The sequence below is a fragment of the Galendromus occidentalis genome, unplaced genomic scaffold, assembly GCF_000255335.2.
Source record: "Galendromus occidentalis unplaced genomic scaffold, Mocc_1.1 scf7180000077170, whole genome shotgun sequence".
In the NCBI taxonomy this organism is placed as follows: domain Eukaryota; kingdom Metazoa; phylum Arthropoda; class Arachnida; order Mesostigmata; family Phytoseiidae; genus Galendromus; species Galendromus occidentalis.
In genome coordinates, this window is record NW_003805158.1 from 41,914 (window position 1) to 61,510 (window position 19,597).

At 50.3% G+C, this 19,597-nt stretch overlaps 1 protein-coding gene across 1 annotated transcript; it reads right to left on the reverse strand.

Annotated features, from left to right (window-relative positions):
* Nucleotides 1-8,943: 8,943 nt before the first annotated feature.
* Tat (Tyrosine aminotransferase) lies at nucleotides 8,944-12,545 on the reverse strand. The gene is made up of 10 exons (XM_003741377.2): nucleotides 12,310-12,545; nucleotides 12,130-12,210; nucleotides 11,835-12,010; nucleotides 11,533-11,705; nucleotides 11,190-11,386; nucleotides 10,893-11,046; nucleotides 10,213-10,405; nucleotides 9,985-10,070; nucleotides 9,554-9,637; nucleotides 8,944-9,446 (listed from the first exon to the last, which is right to left on the reverse strand). The coding sequence occupies exons 2-10, from the start codon at nucleotides 12,198-12,200 to the stop codon at nucleotides 9,231-9,233; spliced, it is 1,350 nt and encodes a 449-aa protein (XP_003741425.1). The 5' UTR covers nucleotides 12,201-12,210; nucleotides 12,310-12,545; the 3' UTR covers nucleotides 8,944-9,230.
* Between the last annotated feature and the right edge of the window lie 7,052 nt (nucleotides 12,546-19,597).

Genomic DNA, 19,597 nt, shown 5'->3' on the forward strand with positions numbered 1-19,597 from the left:
AATGGAAATTGTATTATGTTATTAAAATGGTTAAGTGAAGACGCTCGTGCTCCTTCGATTAGGCATGTAGATCCAAGATTGAAGGTGGTGACTTGTACAGGCAGGAGCTGTCGAGCCGGAGCCCGACACCTACCGAGAGAGAGAGAGAGCCATAAGTTCAATCAATTGAGAGGAGTACTTGACTCGAATACATGACGCTTCCTCACGGGGAACAGCAAGTCGTGGCCTGATATCCAGGATGAGAGTGGCCAAGTCCGGCTGTATGAGGCTGGATAGAATTTCTACGATTCCTGATGCAGTTTTCTGTAACACTCCAGGGGTTGGTCTTCCCCTCTGAGAGACAGAAACTCATATGGTTCCCGGGTCGCAATGAGCGTTCTGGTCTTATTCGATACCTCTAGCTCATCTAGATGTGGCCGAATGAAAACCCTGATTCGCGATCGAGATGTGAAGACTTGAAAAGCACACTGAACTCCAATGGATTGCGCCTAAAGATGAATTTCCAAGAGCAGATACTGCTAGTTCATGGGGTTCGAGTGAGGCCCTTCAAGAAACTGGTGATCATTAGGCATTGCAAATAACCGCGATTCAGAAAAACCGCGGTTTCGATTGACCGGAGCCGAAAAACCGCTAACCACGATTATGATCGCAGATAACCGCGATCGCTCCAGCGAGTAATCTGAGGCGAAATCAGCATGTGAACATGGATCTATTTCTATTGTAGCTTATTTGAAGCTTTCGGGGGGGGAAAGGGAGATGACGAGCTCACTCAGAGAATGGAATCTCCCGTTTGTGTGTTTAATGAATCAAGAGTTGGAAGGATCTTGGAGTCCAACGAATTTCAGAGAAGATGTACTCTCCAAGACAATGATCAAGCCGGGAGCGTTTGATGGCTTTCGCAGCGCGAGCAAAGAGTATCGTTGATGGTTTTATTTCGAACGCTTGAGCAACGAAAACGTCGATGCACCCTCCGCCGCTGCCAGGTTTACATCCAACCTGCCTTCGGACGTGATATCTCAATGTTACGTGCTGTGCGCCGAGATCCAGGTCGAAGATAATATTCCTCGAGCTATTCTAGGAGCTGAGCCAATTGTCGGAAAACTCTTCTGGAAATCAAATTTTATTCGTTCTCGTATCCGGTAATAGGCTGGAGAAAAATTTTCGAGACATTTTGAAGGAGCTATGACTGATCCTCAGGCCTTTTGACGTCTGGATTGGCAGGCCTCGATTTGCGATTATTAATCGAAATATACATGCGATTGATCACGAATTTAAACCGCGGTTAGAAACCGCTGCAATGCCTAGTGATCATCTCGAAGCTTTGCAACCTCTCCTCCGTGCATCTTTCCTTTCCAGCTTCGCAAAATCTTGCAGTCAGCACTGTCAAGGCCATTTTCATCTTCCGATTCTTCCGGGGCTCCCTGGTGCACGAAGGAGGGAGACCTGTCTCGACACCGATCCAGGACGGGCGTCGAGGCAGGAGGCTCAGCAGATCCGGTCTCTTCTCGGAATACTTCCCATGCTCTTACACACACATCTGGACTCCGGCTGCAGCGAGACTTTGCCACAGAGCCCGTTGAGCCTTCCGAGATGGGAGCGCTAGAATCAGGGGCGTAGCTAGGCGCCCCCTCTATGGCAATTTAACATGAGGAGGGGGGCGCCCCCCCCCCATTACATTGTTGGAGCCCCGTAGAGGGGGCGGCCGCCCCCCCTAGCTACGCCCCTGGCTAGAATCAAGAATGGAAGCGAAGGTTCTCGGGCAAGGGTGACCGTGAATGTGGAGTTGTGCATCCGGACCCTCGAAATCGGCGGATATCCCGGACCGTCGTCATCATCCTTGAACACGACCAACGGCCGGGACTCCTCCCCAACAATGGGTGCTGAGTTTCCGCTTGATGAATGCACCCTGTTGGCACGGGACGGGTGAATCTGCTCTGCCCGAGATTCATGCGTCGAATATAAGCATTTTGAGACCCTGCGGAAGTCCTACGATTCAGAGTGATACTTCGGAGAAGTCGACTGACCTTGAAAGGCACCATTCGCGATCCTGAGCATTGTAGAAACAAATAGCTGTTCTAAACTTTCGAATATAGAGATATACGGCGGGAGCAATTTCATTACGATGGTGATTGCGCATTCTTCCAGTTTCGCTATTCTATGACTGTACATTCTAACAAATCGAATGATCTTTCGACTACCTCCCGCGGAGCGCTCCATCCCTGACTTGCGGGTGAAGGTCGGGCTCGTCCACGCCGATGGACACGGGGAAGACCCGAGGATACCTAATGATCGCCAGAATATCTACTACAGCTCAGATCCATCGATCGTCGAAGTCCGAATGCTCGGCACAAGATGTCACCTAGATTGTTCGCACTATGCGTAGCTTTTCTTCCGATATTCTGGCCGCTGCTGGCCGTAGCGGAGCGTCAGGCCGCCCGTCAACGGCGAAAGATCGGATAGAATTGTGGATAACTCCGCTGGACGAAGAGAGCAGCGGTAGCCCGCTCAGTGAGTGCGGGCTTTCGTCTAGACCCAGCCTGTATGAATCGATTGAACGCAGTAATAGAGATGGAAATCAGTGACCGCACCTTGTTATACAGAATTTTACTTGATATCATTCGACCTAACGTCCACCCATGCCCGAAATCTGGTTGGTGAGGTTGCCGAAGGGGTTCCCGGACGGGATCCCTGAAGGAATGCCGGATGGGATTCCGGACGGGATCCCTGATGGCACTCCCGATGGGATCTGGCTAGTCCACTGCGACACGTTGGCATTGTTTGCTCCGGGGATGCTGGAGACGAATCCGTTGAAGTCGTTGATGTTGCTTGGGATTCCGGGAATCGAAGGGTTCTCGTTGGCGGCGAGGACGACGGCGAAAGCCACAGCGAGCAGGAGGATGAAGCGGAACATGATGATTGTTCGAGTTCGGATGACTTGATATTTTCTTCGATATTTGACATTCTCTTTTATAGTTCCCTGGAGCCTTGTTGCCGTTAGACAAAAGAGATCGCCCGAGCCACATTATGCGGGCTATTATTTTTCTAAACGAGGGGCCGGTGGACTGAGAAAAATGATGCGGGATCTCAATATGGAGACGGCACGCCCAGATTCCATGCTTTATCGGGTTGCAGAGTGAGATTGGGCCTTGGGTTCGACTAAGTCTCGTGACGTGCGCCGAGACTTGTCTCGAAAGCGCTCCATATATTTTCATGATCGGTTCAATTCCCTGGATTGCGCATAATCGGGCCACCTGACTCAGAGTTCCGTCTTCCTCGTTCCTCTGGAGATCTTTGTCGTCCAGATCATATTCGAAGAATCATGATTGCGTGGCTATTCTCGGAGCTTCCATAAACTAATTAGGTAAGCTCAGCCCAGATTCACCGCTCGATGCGTACCACGTTTCGGGTCCTTCATTCATGTCTCATAAACATTCGCCGAATCAATCTGTATCCACCGGAAGTCGGAGTCGACAAGGCGAATGCTCTCTCGGGCGAAGATTTTCCGAAGAACTACGAGAAATGAGTAAAAAGCTTTCTGTCGTCCGGGGGCGCAGGCGTTCGCTGAAATCGGTGATCGAGTTTTCGCTTGGAACTCTCACATGCGGGTGGAGTACTATGTCAGTGATCCGATGTCATCTTCCGGACTTGGCGGAACCCATTGTTCTACTGGAACGGTGATTTCAAACGCGACTCACGACTCCGTTTGGCAACAAACTCCGCTTGCGAGCTGTCCGCGTCGTAACTTTCAGCGTTTCCGAATATCATCCCTAGGCATCGTTGAGAATTGGGGAATATCTTCTTAAGATGAAATCACATTCTGCATATGATCGCGAAAAAAAAGGATTAGCGGTCGACTTTCTATCGCGCGAGGGTAACAGGTTCTGGTCCAGCGTACAGGTTCTTGAAAGTTTCGATGGGTCGAAAACAACCTTCGGCAGTTAGTTAACGAATTGCAGAGCCGTGACCTCACCATCATGTTAAACCGAAGCGAAGTTCTTTTTCACTTGGAAAACCGCTCACCACGATCGCTTGGCGCTCGTCCGCATGGTGCGCTGACCGCAACATCGGACGGGATTCGACTGCGGAAGGCTTCGCTGTGGACCCCCGAGCATGGGGTAGAGCTGCACTTGTCGGACAAAAATCCATCGAGACTCGAAAAGTTATTGAATTGCGGCATCAAGTGGTGTTTAGGGGAGAGCAGAAATATTGTATCGGAACCATGAGGGAACTTGGGAGACTATTCAAGGCTATGCAACCAAGACTACGATGAATGGTTACGAATATCTCACGTTAGGCTCGACCGAAGCGTTATATGTTCGGAGCTACATGTGGTATTCTCAACGTACCAAAACATCCCGTTGAAGTCGATACGAGTCGACGATTACATCAAATGCACAAGATCCTGCTGAACACGCTTCGGATCCATGGGAGAAATTTTTAACAAAGGCAGCAAGATTTTGCAACGAGATTTTTTCTTGTTGTCAGAGGGTAGCGGTGATTTGCCTTGCCACCCTGACCTCCCCAACTTAACACACCGAAACTGGTAATGCTGACAACTGGTAGATATATCCCAAAGCAAACCCGCACTTTGTTCCCCCTTGTGCGCCTTGTTGGTCGAGAAAAAATAATAAAGAAAACTTTCCTTCCATTTTTTGCATCAACTACTAGCCTGCCAAGTATTCGATGAGTCACCTCCTCGTGAACTTGGAGAACTTCTGAGCGAACGTTGGAGTCAATTAGGCAGCGTCCCGAAGTCAACATTCGCACGGTCTCCTTGGCGGCATGCGATTGAGACTTGTTTTCTTCCGACTCGGGTAACTACCGTGAGAAAATCAGTACCACTTCTATCGCATTTCCCGAACTCGCAGCCTCGGTCGTTCTACGAGTCGGAGATTGATCCGCCGGAACGAGAGCATGACCAACACTGAGAGCGCTATTCATCTCTAGCTGATAGCTTCTCGATACATAGAGCTCCTGACTATGGTCGCATAACGATCCGGATTTCCTGAGCCTAATACGCAGGGATGGTGCTTAATCTCATACTTATAAATACATAGTGTCCCAGAGTTCGCTGCTGTATTTCTCTGGATCGAGCTCTTTGAGGCTTCGTCGGATATTGAATGAGGTTCCATTCGGTCGATGTAGTCCATTTTCTGACTCGGAACCCTCGATGAATACCTCTAGCTGTACTGCGACTCCTCAGATTGGAGGTTGATCTACTGATTGGTCCGGAATTCTCCCGAGCATCAGCGATCATAACGAGAGTTGGGAGTCGACGAGAGGTCCCCCGAAACCCTGATTATTTCGCAGACAGTTCGATCTATTGCCTCTCCATAGATTCCATGAATGTGTCCCGCATGATCTCGATTGAGGACCACCGTGGAGATTGTTACGCTGATGCTGGTCTTGTGTATAGTTCGCCGCTCAAGCATCTGATTGGGAACATCTCCCGTTTCCGCTGCGCAAAATCCTCCTGGCCATTTCCACTTCTCAAGGGTGGCCGGCGCGTGGAAGTCTCTTCCACGACGTTGTTTTTTTCTTTTCCCCTGGTGGGTAACAGACTTTGTTATTACCAGGCGCATTATATTATTCTTGTTGCTGTGGCCAGCGGCGTCCCTTATCGGCGTTTTCGCCACGGAGGCTTTCCTCGTTTCTCTTTTGTACAACGTTTCTCATATACCCGACTAACCCGACAGAACGTATACATATAAGCCACAACATCGCCAAGTTGTCTGGTCACAGAACGGCGACAGCTGGACCCCAGCAATTCTCGTCTTCACGCAGAACAAGACGGCCATCGAGAAGAGGCTGCGGAATTTAGTTCCGGGAAAATAGCCCCTCACTCCATGGATAGTTCACAGACAAGAACTCAGGGAAGCAGACTTCTGACCGCTTTGTTTGCTGATTATATGACCGACAGTTTCATGTCTCCAATCATCCTCGGTCATCACTCATCACCAAGTTCACGGCCTGATTGTACCGCTCGTGCAAAATTAGATGAATCCGTGGTAGTTTCCCTGATTTCAGGAGCAGATCCACGCTGATAATCTCATCCCGGAAGTCGAAAACCCGAATCTTGGCTCTTCCTGAGCGAACATCCTCATCTTACCGCTGAACACATCGGAATTGCAATATAGAAATTATTTCTGGGTTGGGCATCGACTTCGAACGCCGAACACCAAGACTGAGTCATATCTCATGGCGTGAATCGCTAAGCCCAGCCAAGCAGCCCCCAGAACACGGCAGAGAACAGTTTCGAGACAAGAGCTCCGTCATGTGCGCTTCTGGTGTAAATGTCTTATATGTTCAAGTATAAAAATTCCTTGAAGACCCTCTGAAATCGTAACCCATTGTTTTCCAGAATATAGGCGGCGATAAAAAGATGAAGGAGAAATGCTCACCGAGAAGCGTCGTCGGATCAATAGAGTTCCGATGCTTGGCGGCCGTATGAAGGTTCCGGTGTACGCATGGTGACCTGACCGACTGCCAAGAAACCAGAGGAGTGATTGATGTGAAACCGTCCGGCAGAGTGATTGTTAGTCGAAATAAGGAAATTGTTTTCCCAAAGTTTCCGGATGAGGGCCTGAAACGACTAGCGGTCATAGTGAATGATACTGTGAATTGTTCTCAACTTTACTGATTGCATGAAGCGAGCTACGGATCAACGTACTTCACCTTTCGACCTTGGAGGACCGATTTTCTGCCTCAAGATTCCATCTAATATGGGTTCTCATGAGTCACTGCCGTCCCCAAAAAAAGGAAGAACTTGTTCATCTTTCGTTTTCCGGCGTCCTTCATGTCTCTTCCCCATTATTCCTTCTCAAAGTCTGTCGAGTCTTTCGATTCCATTTATTCTTCCGGGCCAGTGTCGCCGTACTTGATCTTTCTGACCGCGAACTTATATTAATATTTTCCAACCGGAGTGGCTGTACAGAAATCGTCGCGCCTGATCTAGTGCCAATGCTTCCGCAGGATCCTGTCGAACTTGATTTATGACCACAAGGTAGGTACGCAGCGCCGCTTCGTAGAGGGATCTGATGCTAATGGTCGACGCCTGTCGTAAAGACAAACGGCAGTGACCGTTTTGATTTGAGTTGGCACACGGTCGCTCGTGAACAGGATTTTGTCGTGGCCCAGAGTGGACCCCCTGAGCCTCGACCCCGAAGACATTTTGGGGTTTATCTGGCAATCAATCGATTCAAGCATAGGCTGCTCATCCTTCACCCTTGACCCCCAAGGATGTCTGCTTCGCATGCTTTACCACGGTGGGTCTAATCACATTTGTCCAGAGAATTCTGGCGGACCGGTTCCTCATCACGGCCAACTGGGAGCACTGGACATTGGCGTCCTGTCAAAATATGGCCACCATCCGTTCAGACCTCCCGGGTCAATCTTTGAAGCGATGCATCCGACTAGCTCGATAACATTCAGGTGATTACTAGTCGGGGCAGGAGGCATTCCGCAATCTTCACCTTTGCGGAAATTGACAGAAAATGAGTAGACTTGATGTCTCCATCATCGGGATATCGAACTGCAATCGTGGCGAGCCGGTCTGCTATTGTTGGCACTTGATCCGCAGATCGCTCCGGAACCGTTATTCTTGTACGGGATTTTCGAATAGAATAGAATCGAAATCTATCAGTGGTCTCGCATGCTCACGTGCCCCTCGCCCCAATCCCAGATCAAAGCGAATTATATCACATGAATACCAGTGTTCCCCTCACTTTCCCTTCCCCACTCGTCGTCAGTGTCAAATCACGCCCCACCGCGCCTCACCTCTCAAAGGCTCCTATGGGGGCCTCACGCCGCAAGCGGGACATTCGCCCCAGTCTGGGGAGCATTGCCCATGCTTCCCATGTTGAACGAGCTGACGGAGCTGAACCGTGCCCCTCCCCCGCCTGGAACACATTGACCGCCCCTCGCGAAAAAAATCGGGAACCGCCACTGCCCTCAGCCGTCCCGGAATTCTCTCTCATAACCCGTCCTCTACCACGCTAGCGGGATCAAGCCGTCGCGACATCACTGAGCCCGTGTCGTAAGCGCATGTCTCCGTTTAAAGCGCCTCTGGTGTTGCTCGGTTTCCAGATCTCGGAGACCGACTCACTAATCTTTTCAGGGGACCCCTTTGAGCACTGGCGGACCGTGTCGGGAGAGCGCTCGGGCGGTGATCGGGTGCGTACACAAAGAGAAGGGGCGGAGGGGCGGCTGCAGGGGCTATAGCCCCTGCCTGGTATAGGAGCGAGTTGCCAAATTGGATTTTAGCCCTTCTACTTTTTTCGGGGGTTGTCGCGGGTGGTAAACCGGCAAGGAAGCTTCGGTCTCCAGCGAAGCATCCTAGCCCTGTTTTTCCGGGGTGTCATCGTCCCCGCGTCCGCTCATGGAAGCGATTTCTCTAAACAGCCAGCTGGGACATAGATGCTGAGCGGGTCAGAATCATCGATTGTCATGAGATTCAAGGGCGATTAGACGCTTCTCGACGGTCTACGTTCGATGAGCTTTTGAGGTAGCGGAGGAGGCATTCCGATGGCGACAAATTCTAGAATTTTTCTGGGATTGCGAATGACCCGATTGCGGATCATCTCCCACTGGAAGCCGTGGTGGTTTTCGGCTCTGAAGCGAAAGTCGGGTATATAAATCGCGCAATGGTCGAACAAAGCCCTTTCTAGCCCTACGAAGCACGTTCCGGGAAGAAAATTTGAAGTTTCGGCAAATCTTGTCCTCATGAACTGCTGCTTTCGTTAAGGACATTCGCTTGTGGAAATGTTTGATCGATGTTGCGGTACACGTCGACCACATTATTTGTTTACGTCCGAACTGAGCTAGGTTCAGCGAGGAGAAACTTTGACATGACTTCGAAATAATTTGATGAGCACTGCTTGCGAAGCCCATTCTTCGAATCGTAAGCTTGTCGACCTACTATCAAGAACACATACGTCCAACGACGAGTCGACTTTATTGAAGCAATTGCGAGAAAAATTGCTCTGGCAAAGATTGTTTTAAATAAAACGATACGACTTTGACTGCTCACGAAGCTTGGCGCCTTGGAGTAGAGTATCATTTTTAAAAAGGAGAAAATCGCGGAATGCCTCGATAATCGCAGAATTTGAGGCTCTCCGCTGATCATCCAGTTTCTCTGGTCATGGTCGACTTGGGCTTCATCAGCAGCCGCGGGGTGCATCCGTCCCGTCACACGAATCGGGCTGTGCGCACGAACTTTGAGCTCGCAACGTTCACGAGAAATATTTGGCATGTTCTTCGCAAAATGTTGAAACCCGGTCGCACGCGTCGAGTATCATTTCCCGTGGGACCGTGAGGACGATCCGGAAGTAATTCGGGTAGCTGAACGCCATACCGGGCATACAGAAGACCGACTCTTGTCTGAAGAGCTCTTTACAGAATGCAGTGTCGTCCGGGAACTCTTTGAAGCGTTCGAGATCCACGCCCACCTGTGAGTCCCGCTCCCGTTAGAAATCAATCGTGCATCCCTGAAGATGATTGCAAGCCTTCATGAGCACACTACATTTTTGTCTGGGCATAGGCATGAGAAACTCACCATCATGTACATAGCTCCCTGGGGCATAATGGGCTTGAGTCCTGGTATAGAGGAGAGAGCATTGAAAGCCAACACAGCGTTGTCCTGGAATGAAGGGGTGGTCAGATCTACGAATCACGAACGCATCTCGAATTGGTATCTCATAGTCCGCGATGTCGTCGTCCGGAAAAGTTTTCCTCTGACTTCAAAGTTGAACATTCTACGCCACGGCTTGTTCCCGAGGAAACCTTCCGAGGAGACATGAGCTACGCTCGTCCTCTAGCAAGGGGGCTTGAAGTGGAATTCAAGACGCCCTCCTTATCCTCCTCGTCGACCCTTCCTAAGAGAATATTAAGGAACGTCGTCGCCTCTACCCCGAGCGCATGGGTGAATAATCAAGGAGTTAGTCGCTTTCCTCTTCCTGAGCGTCCATTCTCTACCAGGGTTCTTACTTCAACTACTTTGACCGTCGCATCAAAGAAGGCTTGAGGGGTCTTTTCTAGAATACTTTCGATAGCACCGTGGATCAGGGCGTTTCCTGAAAAGATATATTTCAGCACCGAAAAGAGAAAATCATCCCCAAGTAATAATGCCTCAAAAATGTCAAGTCACGACTGGATGATTTCGGAATGGTATGGAATTTAAATGTCGGACGAGCATGTCCCCGACGAAGAGCTTACCTCCCATGATTTTTTGACTCAGGGCCACAAGTCCTTTCTTGATAGGTTTAAGAGCTCCATTTATGTCGTGAACAATAATCCAGCCAGTTCGCCAACCGGGGACCAAGAATCTTTTCGTCAACCCTGAGCAAGACACGATGGGGACCTCGTTGGTAAGAGACGCCAGGGGGTGGTAAGTTTGACCAGAGAATACCTTGAAAAATGGACGAGATTCTCGTACAAACGGGACGGGGAAAGGATTGTTCGGTGAAAGCGATTATGATTCCGATTCCTGGAAGCTTCAGTACAGCGATGAAGCCTGTCATGTAATCAGAGAAAAGCCCCTAATGAAAGTTAGAAACATGATTCCGTCAGTCGCATAGAGGAGTCCTGTGTCGATTTGGATGTGATCGAGTGAGCTCCCGAAAGAGTGAGTGAGCGACCGACCGAACGTCCGACTCGAGGGTTGTACGTCAAAGCATGAGAGTAGGATTACATACAGACAGGATCCATGGATCGAAAGAAAAGATCAGAATGCTTCCACGATACAACGTCGAATCATGCCATGCTCTCAGCTCGCTCTCATAGCGCATCTTCGCTCGATGATGAACCTGAAGCTTCGCGGAGTGACGACAGTCCTTATGAGAGCCTCGCAGGCCCACCTGATTAGTATCTATCTGCAGCGAATCAAGTCCACCTACGAAGTGCTCGTAGATCTCATCAGCAATGATCGGCAAGCGAAACTCTCTCGCGACCTCCAGGATGTCTCGGAGATGCTCCTTACTGAATACGCTGCCACATGGGTTTGAGGGGTTGTTTACAAGAATGGCGCGCGTTTTGTTGTCCACGGCAGACCTGGAAAGAGGCTCTACGATTCAGACGCTGATGTTCCGCCTACTTGGCTTGTGGCCGCTTGCCTATAACGCCTGCTGCTCCTCCCGTAACGGCCTGCGCCCGGAGTTTCCGAGGCAGACTTCAAAGTCGTAACCATCTCTCACCTCAGGCTGTGTAGGTCCACTTGCCATGACTTCGTCGGATCGAGATCGTAAAACTTTGTTTCGATGCCTACGGCCTCAGCGTGCGTTTTATAAACAGAGAATCCTGGTCTCGGGATCAATATATTCTCGCCAGGATCGCAGAAGCACAACACGCACATTTCCAGCGCGTGCGATGCTCCACATGATAGAATTACATCCTGAAAGAAATCACCCCCGCTCGTCATGGGGTAAATTAATTGTACTGGAAACTCTCGTCTCCAGAGATCACTCATCCGGAACGAGGTATTAAACGGGGAAACGATCGAAGCCGCAATTCCGACTCCAATCCATTGTGAAGACTCACGGCTGGATCGACTTCGAGTCCATTTATCGAACTATATCGAGCGACTGCCCGACGAGCGTCGCGCGTACCGACGCTCGGGATGTACCCATGGCATTTCATGCTCTTGAGACTTGTCTGTACAGCATCGATTATCTCTTTACAGGGCTCCAAATTTCCGAATATCGTCGGATCGCCTGAAAGTGAGCGTCGCGTCGTTCGTCATCCCTGGGAAAGTCACTTTGATTCTCCCCTCATTCTGAATACTCTGTCGTCAAAGGGACCCGAACACCTCACGGGCACCGCCAGCGTTATGTATAACCCACCGATGGACAATGAGATGACATTCTTCTCAGGGTTAGGTTGTAGGTCGGGATCCTCGACAAACGTTCGGATGGGGTTGAAAGTGTTTTTAGCAAAACTCGATGCATCGATATCGGTCCACTGTCGGCGATCGTAATTGTTCGGGACGTTCAATGTAGAATGACCGTTCACAAGCGCGCTGTCAATGGAGGATCATGGGATGAATGCTTCACAATGGCTACAGGAATAATTCGTCGAGATCGAAAAAATCTCTTATTGCTCAGAGTTTAGAAGGCCAGATTCCTAAGGGAGAATTACCCGTCGAAAAGGCAATCGTGGCTTTTTTTGCTCCGACTCGATCGTCCAGAAGCCATCGAATCCTGCCACATCACCGACGATCTGGGGAGAGCATACAGCGTATCCTTTCTGAGATTACAAGCATAATAATCAATGGTTTCAGAAGAGGATTCTTCGGGAAGCGCGTGAACCGAAACCCACCTCTGGCTGGGTCGGGAGGATAGATGACCTCGTGGATCCTTCAGCTCCGATAGGTCGCGGACGAAGAAAAGGATGCGAAGTTCGATCTAGTTTGCTGCTCGACTGAACATGAAGAGGGACCGAGTTTCACTTCAACCGTTCCATTGCCGTCGGAAAGCTCAAGCTCGAGAACACTCTAAGACATTGAAGCACCGATTTTGCGAAGTTCGCTCGACGTGCACAAATGGATGAATGATATACGATGCTCCAGAATCTTCCGGAGGATATCAAAATGTATTTCGTGGGCGCAGGGAAGAGTATAGAGTGCAGCGACTTTAATTCTCTCCGGTGTTCTCTATCGATCGAGAGGTAGGAACGCACTTGATAGAGGGCAGCTGGCACACATGGCCCGGGCAAAGCGCGCACGGGTCTCTCAAGCTTGGAGGACGCTTCGACAAGGATCATATTTCTATTATATAAAATGTACGTGGAGTAGATTGAAGGTCGTGCGCGTACGCTTCCTTGCGTCACTCTCAACCGAAGCTGCGTTTCCTCTCATTGGAAACTGACTCCAACCGGTGCGTCTCGTCCGGAGAGGATGAGGGGCGCACGATTACAAGTCCGTTCTCGAACAATTACGTCGACGGAGCCGCGCCGCTCCACAAGGTTCCTGCGAAGACTCCTTGGAATTGCCAAAAATTTTGAGGGTCAAGAGCTACCAGGGATCGCAGGATGGCTCCGACCTCAGCTCTACCGGAACAGACGATGAGGCCGCGGAAGGCCATCATATGGATCTCCTCCCACATTGTGATTAGCAACATCGTGTCGAATGTGTCGCATCCTCGCGATTCGAGACTCTTCTGTATATCATAAGATGGTCCTTAGGTTGCAGGATCCCGCGGAGATTTCGGAATTTCGTTCTTCTTGCCGCCGCAGACGATTCTGTTGTTCCTCCCGGCCGGTGAGTGACGACGTAATTCGACACCGTTGGTTGGTAAGATCCAGTGCTTGTCGAATTCCAGAAACACCCGCGCAGCTTCCTTTCACTCGCCTTAGAAAAGCACTGGACCCATCGATTCATAACATTTGAATGACGAGAGTTCTGTAAGTTCATCCATTCATAACCCTTCTGAGTTTCTGATTTCTCCCGAGTCCCCGAATGAGGATCCTGACAGACCATGAAGCACCAACTTCGAGCAGCGAGTATTCATGATCGCATCAAGTCCGTCCGCTGTTGACAGGGTAAGCCTTCGACGTCACAACTTTTTTTTTCTCATGAGTCGTCTGGCTCAGATAAGGAATCACTCGAGATTTGGGATCTACCCTCGCTGTGCCAAGTCCTGGAGGCAGATAGATTTCCGTAGCGTGACTAGATATTGAGGCGGCGACGAGAAGGAACCAGTCGCGCAGCATAATGAACAACGTCTCAATCATTGAGTGACGCAACGGAAGTCATGCTTCTCTGTGACGCGTTCATTCCGTCAAATGACATGGAGTTCATGAGGGAAGCGGTGACTCGTTCGAACTCCGCCCGCTCTGAATATCGCTAGTGACTAGTGACAAACGAACATCAGGAGTCGGGAGAATCAATTCCTTGTATCGCAACGCGGTCCATCACGCCATGGAAGGATTCGAGCTCGTAATTGGACTTTGAAGAGCTTCTATTCTCAGTCGGGCACCGGCATGCCGAATGCAGATAGCGACTGACTGAGTGAGCAAGCGAGCAAAAAACGGGTAATCAGCGACGTTCCGTTGCATTGATGCCACACAACTTCGTGATTAGGCTTTGGCTAAGGCTTAGAAGCTACGAGCCACCCCTGGTTAACGCCCGATTCGGTCTACTGACTCGAGAGCTGTCCTCACTCTACGCCTGGTTTGTAATGAAGAGCAGGAAGCTTTAATGTCTCGATGCTCTCTAACGAGAATAATCAATCTCTTCATCATTGCTCGTCTATGCTCCGTACCGCAACAGTGCCGAACATCGCGTGATAGACGACAGTCCTCAGTGATTCTCATTTCGCTGGACTTGAACGCGACCGCATACCTTCTTCGAGAGATATGTTTTCGCGGAACGGAGTCGTGATGGAGCTCTCTGCGGACGGTGCATTCGCGGCAGCGTAACCGCTTAAAAGTCGACGTGGGAAAAACACGCGAGAGCTTGCGACCAATGCTTCGTTTTTCACTGAGACGGTTGTATCTAATCAAGGTCGAATCATTGGAATCGAAAAGAGAAAAAAATAGCGGAATCCCAAGCTTCGGTTCCTCGAGGGTTTTCGGCTGCCGTTGGGTGAGCTACTTGATTTCGAACCGCTCCGGACATTCCCCGACTGCGATCATCGAATCATTCATCGCTCAATTCTCTAAGACCTGAGGAACCTGTCACTTCTGGTGTTTGTCTGGCGTCTGGCTTCCCTCTCACTCAGTCAGTCAACCTGCCGATTTCGGATCCATCCATCCATCAAATGAGATCATCGACCTACACCTTTAGCGCTCTGTCACAATTAATCAATCCATCCATTCATCCTCGTATCTGCTCAGCATAGTCAATCCCTCGCCTGCCTGACTCAGGCATCGATCAATCAACCAAGAGGGTTGTCGCCGAGGTTCATCCCACAATTACTCCAGGACAGAAACCGACGACGCGGGGAAAAATAGGTATTCACTGTGATGAAGGAATTCGGTGTGCCCACGCAGGAGCGCAACGAACACGACAGTAACGCCGACATTGAGGGGGGGGGGGGGAATTTGAAGTTCATTATGTCGTAAGTGCGCCGCCGAATAAACCAAAATCTCGCCAACCTTGGGTTTATGGCCGCAACAAGCGATGACCCCCGCCGTGCCGCCGTTGCTCGTGTTGTTGGTGCTAGTCGTGTGCGGATTCCGCCGTGGCTGCTGTTGTTGCGGTGGTTGTCGTCGTCGTCGAGGCACCTGCTGAAGTTGATGTTGGCTCCCCACACTTCACTTGACCCCTCAATCACGTACATTTCCATGTCTCGCCGGTGTTCTTAGCCCCTGCATTAATTCAGCTTTCAATCTCTGAATGCGATGATGATCAGGTTCGGCGCCGACGTCAGAAGTCTATCGCTCCATAGTGAATGATCGCCGACGTTAATAAACTACAAACGTCATTAGCGAACCAGCGAACCATTCCCGATTAATCTGCTCGCGGGCTTTTCTTATACCCAATCTGCACCATCATTGTAACACGTTCGGGATCAGAAATCAGTCAAGAACGTCTTTTCTGAATTGAGCTCCCAGATGCGATCGAGGAACACATCATTCGCGTCTATGGCAACGTGCTCACTCATGCTGTAACCTACTCTCTTTACCTAATGTATCATCCCGAGGACTGATTTTCGGGAACGGGAACGAGGCCCCCGTATCCCTACTCCAAGAGAGGGATGGAACGAGTTGTCGATCCCCTCTGAATTCGAAATCAAGTCTTCTTCTGAGAAGGAAAGTGGATCGAGGTCCCGAGATGAGCAGGCTTGGGAGGAATCGGAAATTCCCGAAAATAGAGCTGTTTCTTCACTCGGCTCAATAATTCACACGTGCCCATTTCCACAGGAAGGCTCTTCACACTGTCCACAGTCGGATCGAATTGTCAAAGGAAGTGTCGAAACTCAATCAGCAGCGTTCTGATGTTTTCCCTGTCTCACAGAAGCGGTCACAGGATCGGTTTCCAAGACTTCGGCGACACGCTACTGAATCATCTTGAGAAGTTTCTCGGTGCATTATGGGTTTCGTTATCGTCCGCCAAGGTTATGGTGTACGAGCGGCGGCTTACTGACAAAGATACTGTCTGACCGAAAGTGGCTGTGAGAGTGAGTCTCGTGTCGGTCGAAGATCACCATCGCTATTGCGTGGATTCGAGCGCTAATGCAAGGGAATTCTGCGAACCCCACCAACGACGACCTGACGCTTCGATGCTTCACTCTTCTCGTAGTACGAAAGTCAGGACGAGATTCGATTCGATGAATAGACCGTGCGACGCAGATCCGCTAAGCTGATTGAGCGTTTCCGAAAATGCGCGGGTGCACGTCTTGTACCCTCATATTTGGATGACAAGTCCGTGGATACGGAGCCGGAACAGATTTTTGCATCGAATTCTCACAACGGTTTGGCTGATCGAGTGCCGCGAAGGTCAGCTGATTCACCACCCACGAAAATATAACTCACAGATAGTACCTACGACAATCATCCCATACATCCGTCCGCGAAGAATATCATAGTCCGAGTAAAATGTTGTTTTCCGAACTACGAGAGATTATTCCGACCGGGATCAGAGTTGCGATGAGCTTGTCTGCTTCACCTTGACCGACTCTGCGTGCGTTTTGCGCTTCAGCGGAAGATCGTCCATCTACGGTATTAAGGGGAAGAACAAGAAGAATGATATGCGAGCTCAGACAAATGACGGGCTCTGGCCGATTGATTCGGAATTGCCTGTCGGATTTTTCCCCCTCGCCACCGACTCACGAGCATTGTTCTGTGGAACCCGGAGACGGCCACAGAAGCATCGAACAAGTTTTCTCTATATTTAGACTATCGATACTTTCTTAAATCATCATTCATGTCTACTGTATCGAATCGAATGATGCGTTTCGATCGCTCGAGTTCGAGAGCTCCGAACCAGTTGGCGCATGATTGCATTGATGATGCATCGCGAAAAAAGATTTTACATCGTTTTGCGTGAAAGATGCTACATGTTTTTTTTGGCAGAGATTTTGCAAATTTGAGGAAACCCGAGATGTTTGTAGCAAAAAAAGGCAGGCGTATGTCGGATCCCGTTGCTCTTGCACAGCGGGAACCGCGATCACTCGAGCGGTTGTCGCGGTTTCATCAGACGCTGAACAGCTTCCGCCGACGCTGCCGGTAGGTACGTGTCCCGGTGCCATTCACCGTGATAGAAGTTGTGTTACATTTTATTCTGACTGACTGGGTCCGAAGTGCACACGCTTTGAGATCGACGATCAGTATCCGATGCGACGCTCCTAATGAAATCACTACTCGTTCGATTCCGATGAACACCAATACCGGGGTCACGTGACCTCAGATTGCATTGAATGTTTTCTGCTCCTGTAAAGCTCCCCGTGAGGCTCGACAGTTCGGCAGATTGGCTCAATACTGTACTAAACATTATCGCCGTTCGAATGTGAGCCATGCGGGCTGAGTTTCCAGGCGCTAGCTACCTTTCCCGAAATTCACTCGTCCTAACAGACAAAAGCCAACAGAAGATTCGACGCGCTTGAAATTCTGCGCGAAAACACAATTCCGCGGAATCAGCACTCATTCGACTATTCGTGCGATATTGGTCCTCGCGTCGGTGTGAAGAAGTGTGAAGGTATTCAACGGCGACACCGGTCCCGATATTTTTCGTGCTGGTTTTCCGTCAGTTAAATCGACGGTCTTTTTCTGGCGCCGCGCGAATCGTCATGCGATTCTATGCCAACTCCGGATCTTCTCCGGAGACCTTGGATGCGCGCAGATCTTCACAGGAAATCTCGTCATGCGAGGTCGAATCGAAGATTCGCCTAAATGAGTCGAACGGTTCTTAGGCGGCTCGGCGCTCGTGAAGTAACTGTTTCCGAATCAACTGAAGTGTCGCTTCCAGCCGAGTAATTCCAGAAAATATAAATCTCCCACATCGTTTGCTCCTCGAGCACGCTTGCGTACATGTGCTTGAGAAGGATACACAAATAAAGAAAAACAGCTTAATGTGACTCCGACAGTCAGAAGGTGTTGAGCGTGCCAGATGCAGAAATTTTAAACGTCATCTCGCACCGATGATAACGAACTTTTTCGAGCCATTCTGGCGAGGATTGAAGAATCGAATGTCATTCCATAAACGTCGAGTTTTTATTTAGTTGATGGAGAAATTACTCTCTGGAAAGCAGGAAATCGAGAAAGCTGTTCCATGAACTTTGACGCCTAATCTATGGCATTCGACTTCCTGGTCACATCAACATTCTTCACCGAAAATCCCACACGCTTCCGTTTTTTGGAGCTTGGAATCTGTTCTGTGGCGGATGAGCACGAATTCTGGAGAACATCAGAGTTAGCAACAAGCTCTGGAATCGTGAGCCGTCCCGGCGGTATTGCCCATTCCGATCAAGAGCTCTTACCTTCTTGTTTTCCGGGCTGTCGTATGCATGTTCCGACTGCCCACTAGTCATCTTTGAATTATTTCCTCGGTCGTACTACGCTTTGAATGATGCTGAAAACCCGGGACGCTTGAGCTGAAGGTGGGTCCGAAAATACCCAATTCGGGAGAAACTTCCTCAGGCACCTCCACGGCTCCACGGTTACTCCATCAAATAAGGCAGCGCCCGAGGAAACGGATTGAGCTGCTCTCGGGGCTCTCAGATCCCGGACCGTTATTCTGCAATCGTTTGGCCACAACCCTCCGTCAAGGGAGGCAGATTCTGTTCCGCACGCGGTGATTTGACAGACGCGGCTCAGTCCTCAGACGAGTCGCACCTGAATCTACTCGGTCGAGGCCGTCGGCGCTCCGTCGTCAGCGGAATCTGCTTCCCGTGAACCTTTCCGCGGAGTATCTCGACGCCACAGCGCTGATAATCTTCCAGGCGGACATTTAGGCGAAAGGCTTCCGCTCGCAAGTCGTCCAAGTCTTGGCAGCGTTCTGCGCCCCCAGCGAATGCGCTCCATCATTCCACTGATGATCGGGTGTCGTGGTCCCAATCATCAGGAACCTTCTCTAGGGGGATGGAGAGTCGGCGTTGGGTGGATCAGACCCAGCACCCTCCCGAGGAAGAAGCCTCCAACATGATCAAGTCCGTGCACGAGACCTACTCTGGTCGAACTTTTCACCGAGTCTCGTCCGAGTAGCGCGGCAACATCTCTTTCTGCTACCATTCAGTATGTCTCGATGAAGCCCGAATGATGGATGCATACCTAGGAGAATCGCTGCCAAATACCTCGAATCTATCCGGCATGTCGAACATCATTTTGATGGCACACATCTCGTTTGGAGAATCGACAGCTCGTTCTCGATGCTACGTCCAAGACTTCGATCGAGTGAAAACCATGTTCATCCCCATCCGATAGTGACTGTCAAGACTTTCTGAAGCGAGCCTGGGTCATCTATTGATCTGAACGCAAGGAACGTCGAGCACATTCGATGTCCTACGAACCGGAGGCGGGTCGCAGTCGTCCTTCCTCGTGAGTCCTTTCCCGGCACGCCGCGCCGCGGGAGGCTTCACGGGTCCCTGTCGCGTACCCCCGACACCGGAGTTTATTCGAGCAGGGCTTCCGAGGGACCCCGAGCGTTGAAAGTACCCTCGCGACAATG

Excerpts from the sequence above, each read along its gene's own strand:
- Tat (XM_003741377.2), bottom strand. The coding sequence starts at position 12,200 with ATGTGGCAGGATTCGATGGCTTCTGGACGATCGAGTCGGAGCAAAAAA. Across the intron at positions 11,047-11,189 it reads GTGGACCTACACAGCCTGAG|GTCTGCCGTGGACAACAAAA; the intron begins GTGAGAGATGGT and ends GCCTCTTTCCAG. Across the intron at positions 10,406-10,892 it reads ATGAGATCTACGAGCACTTC|GTATTCTCTGGTCAAACTTA; the intron begins GTAGGTGGACTT and ends CCATTTTTCAAG.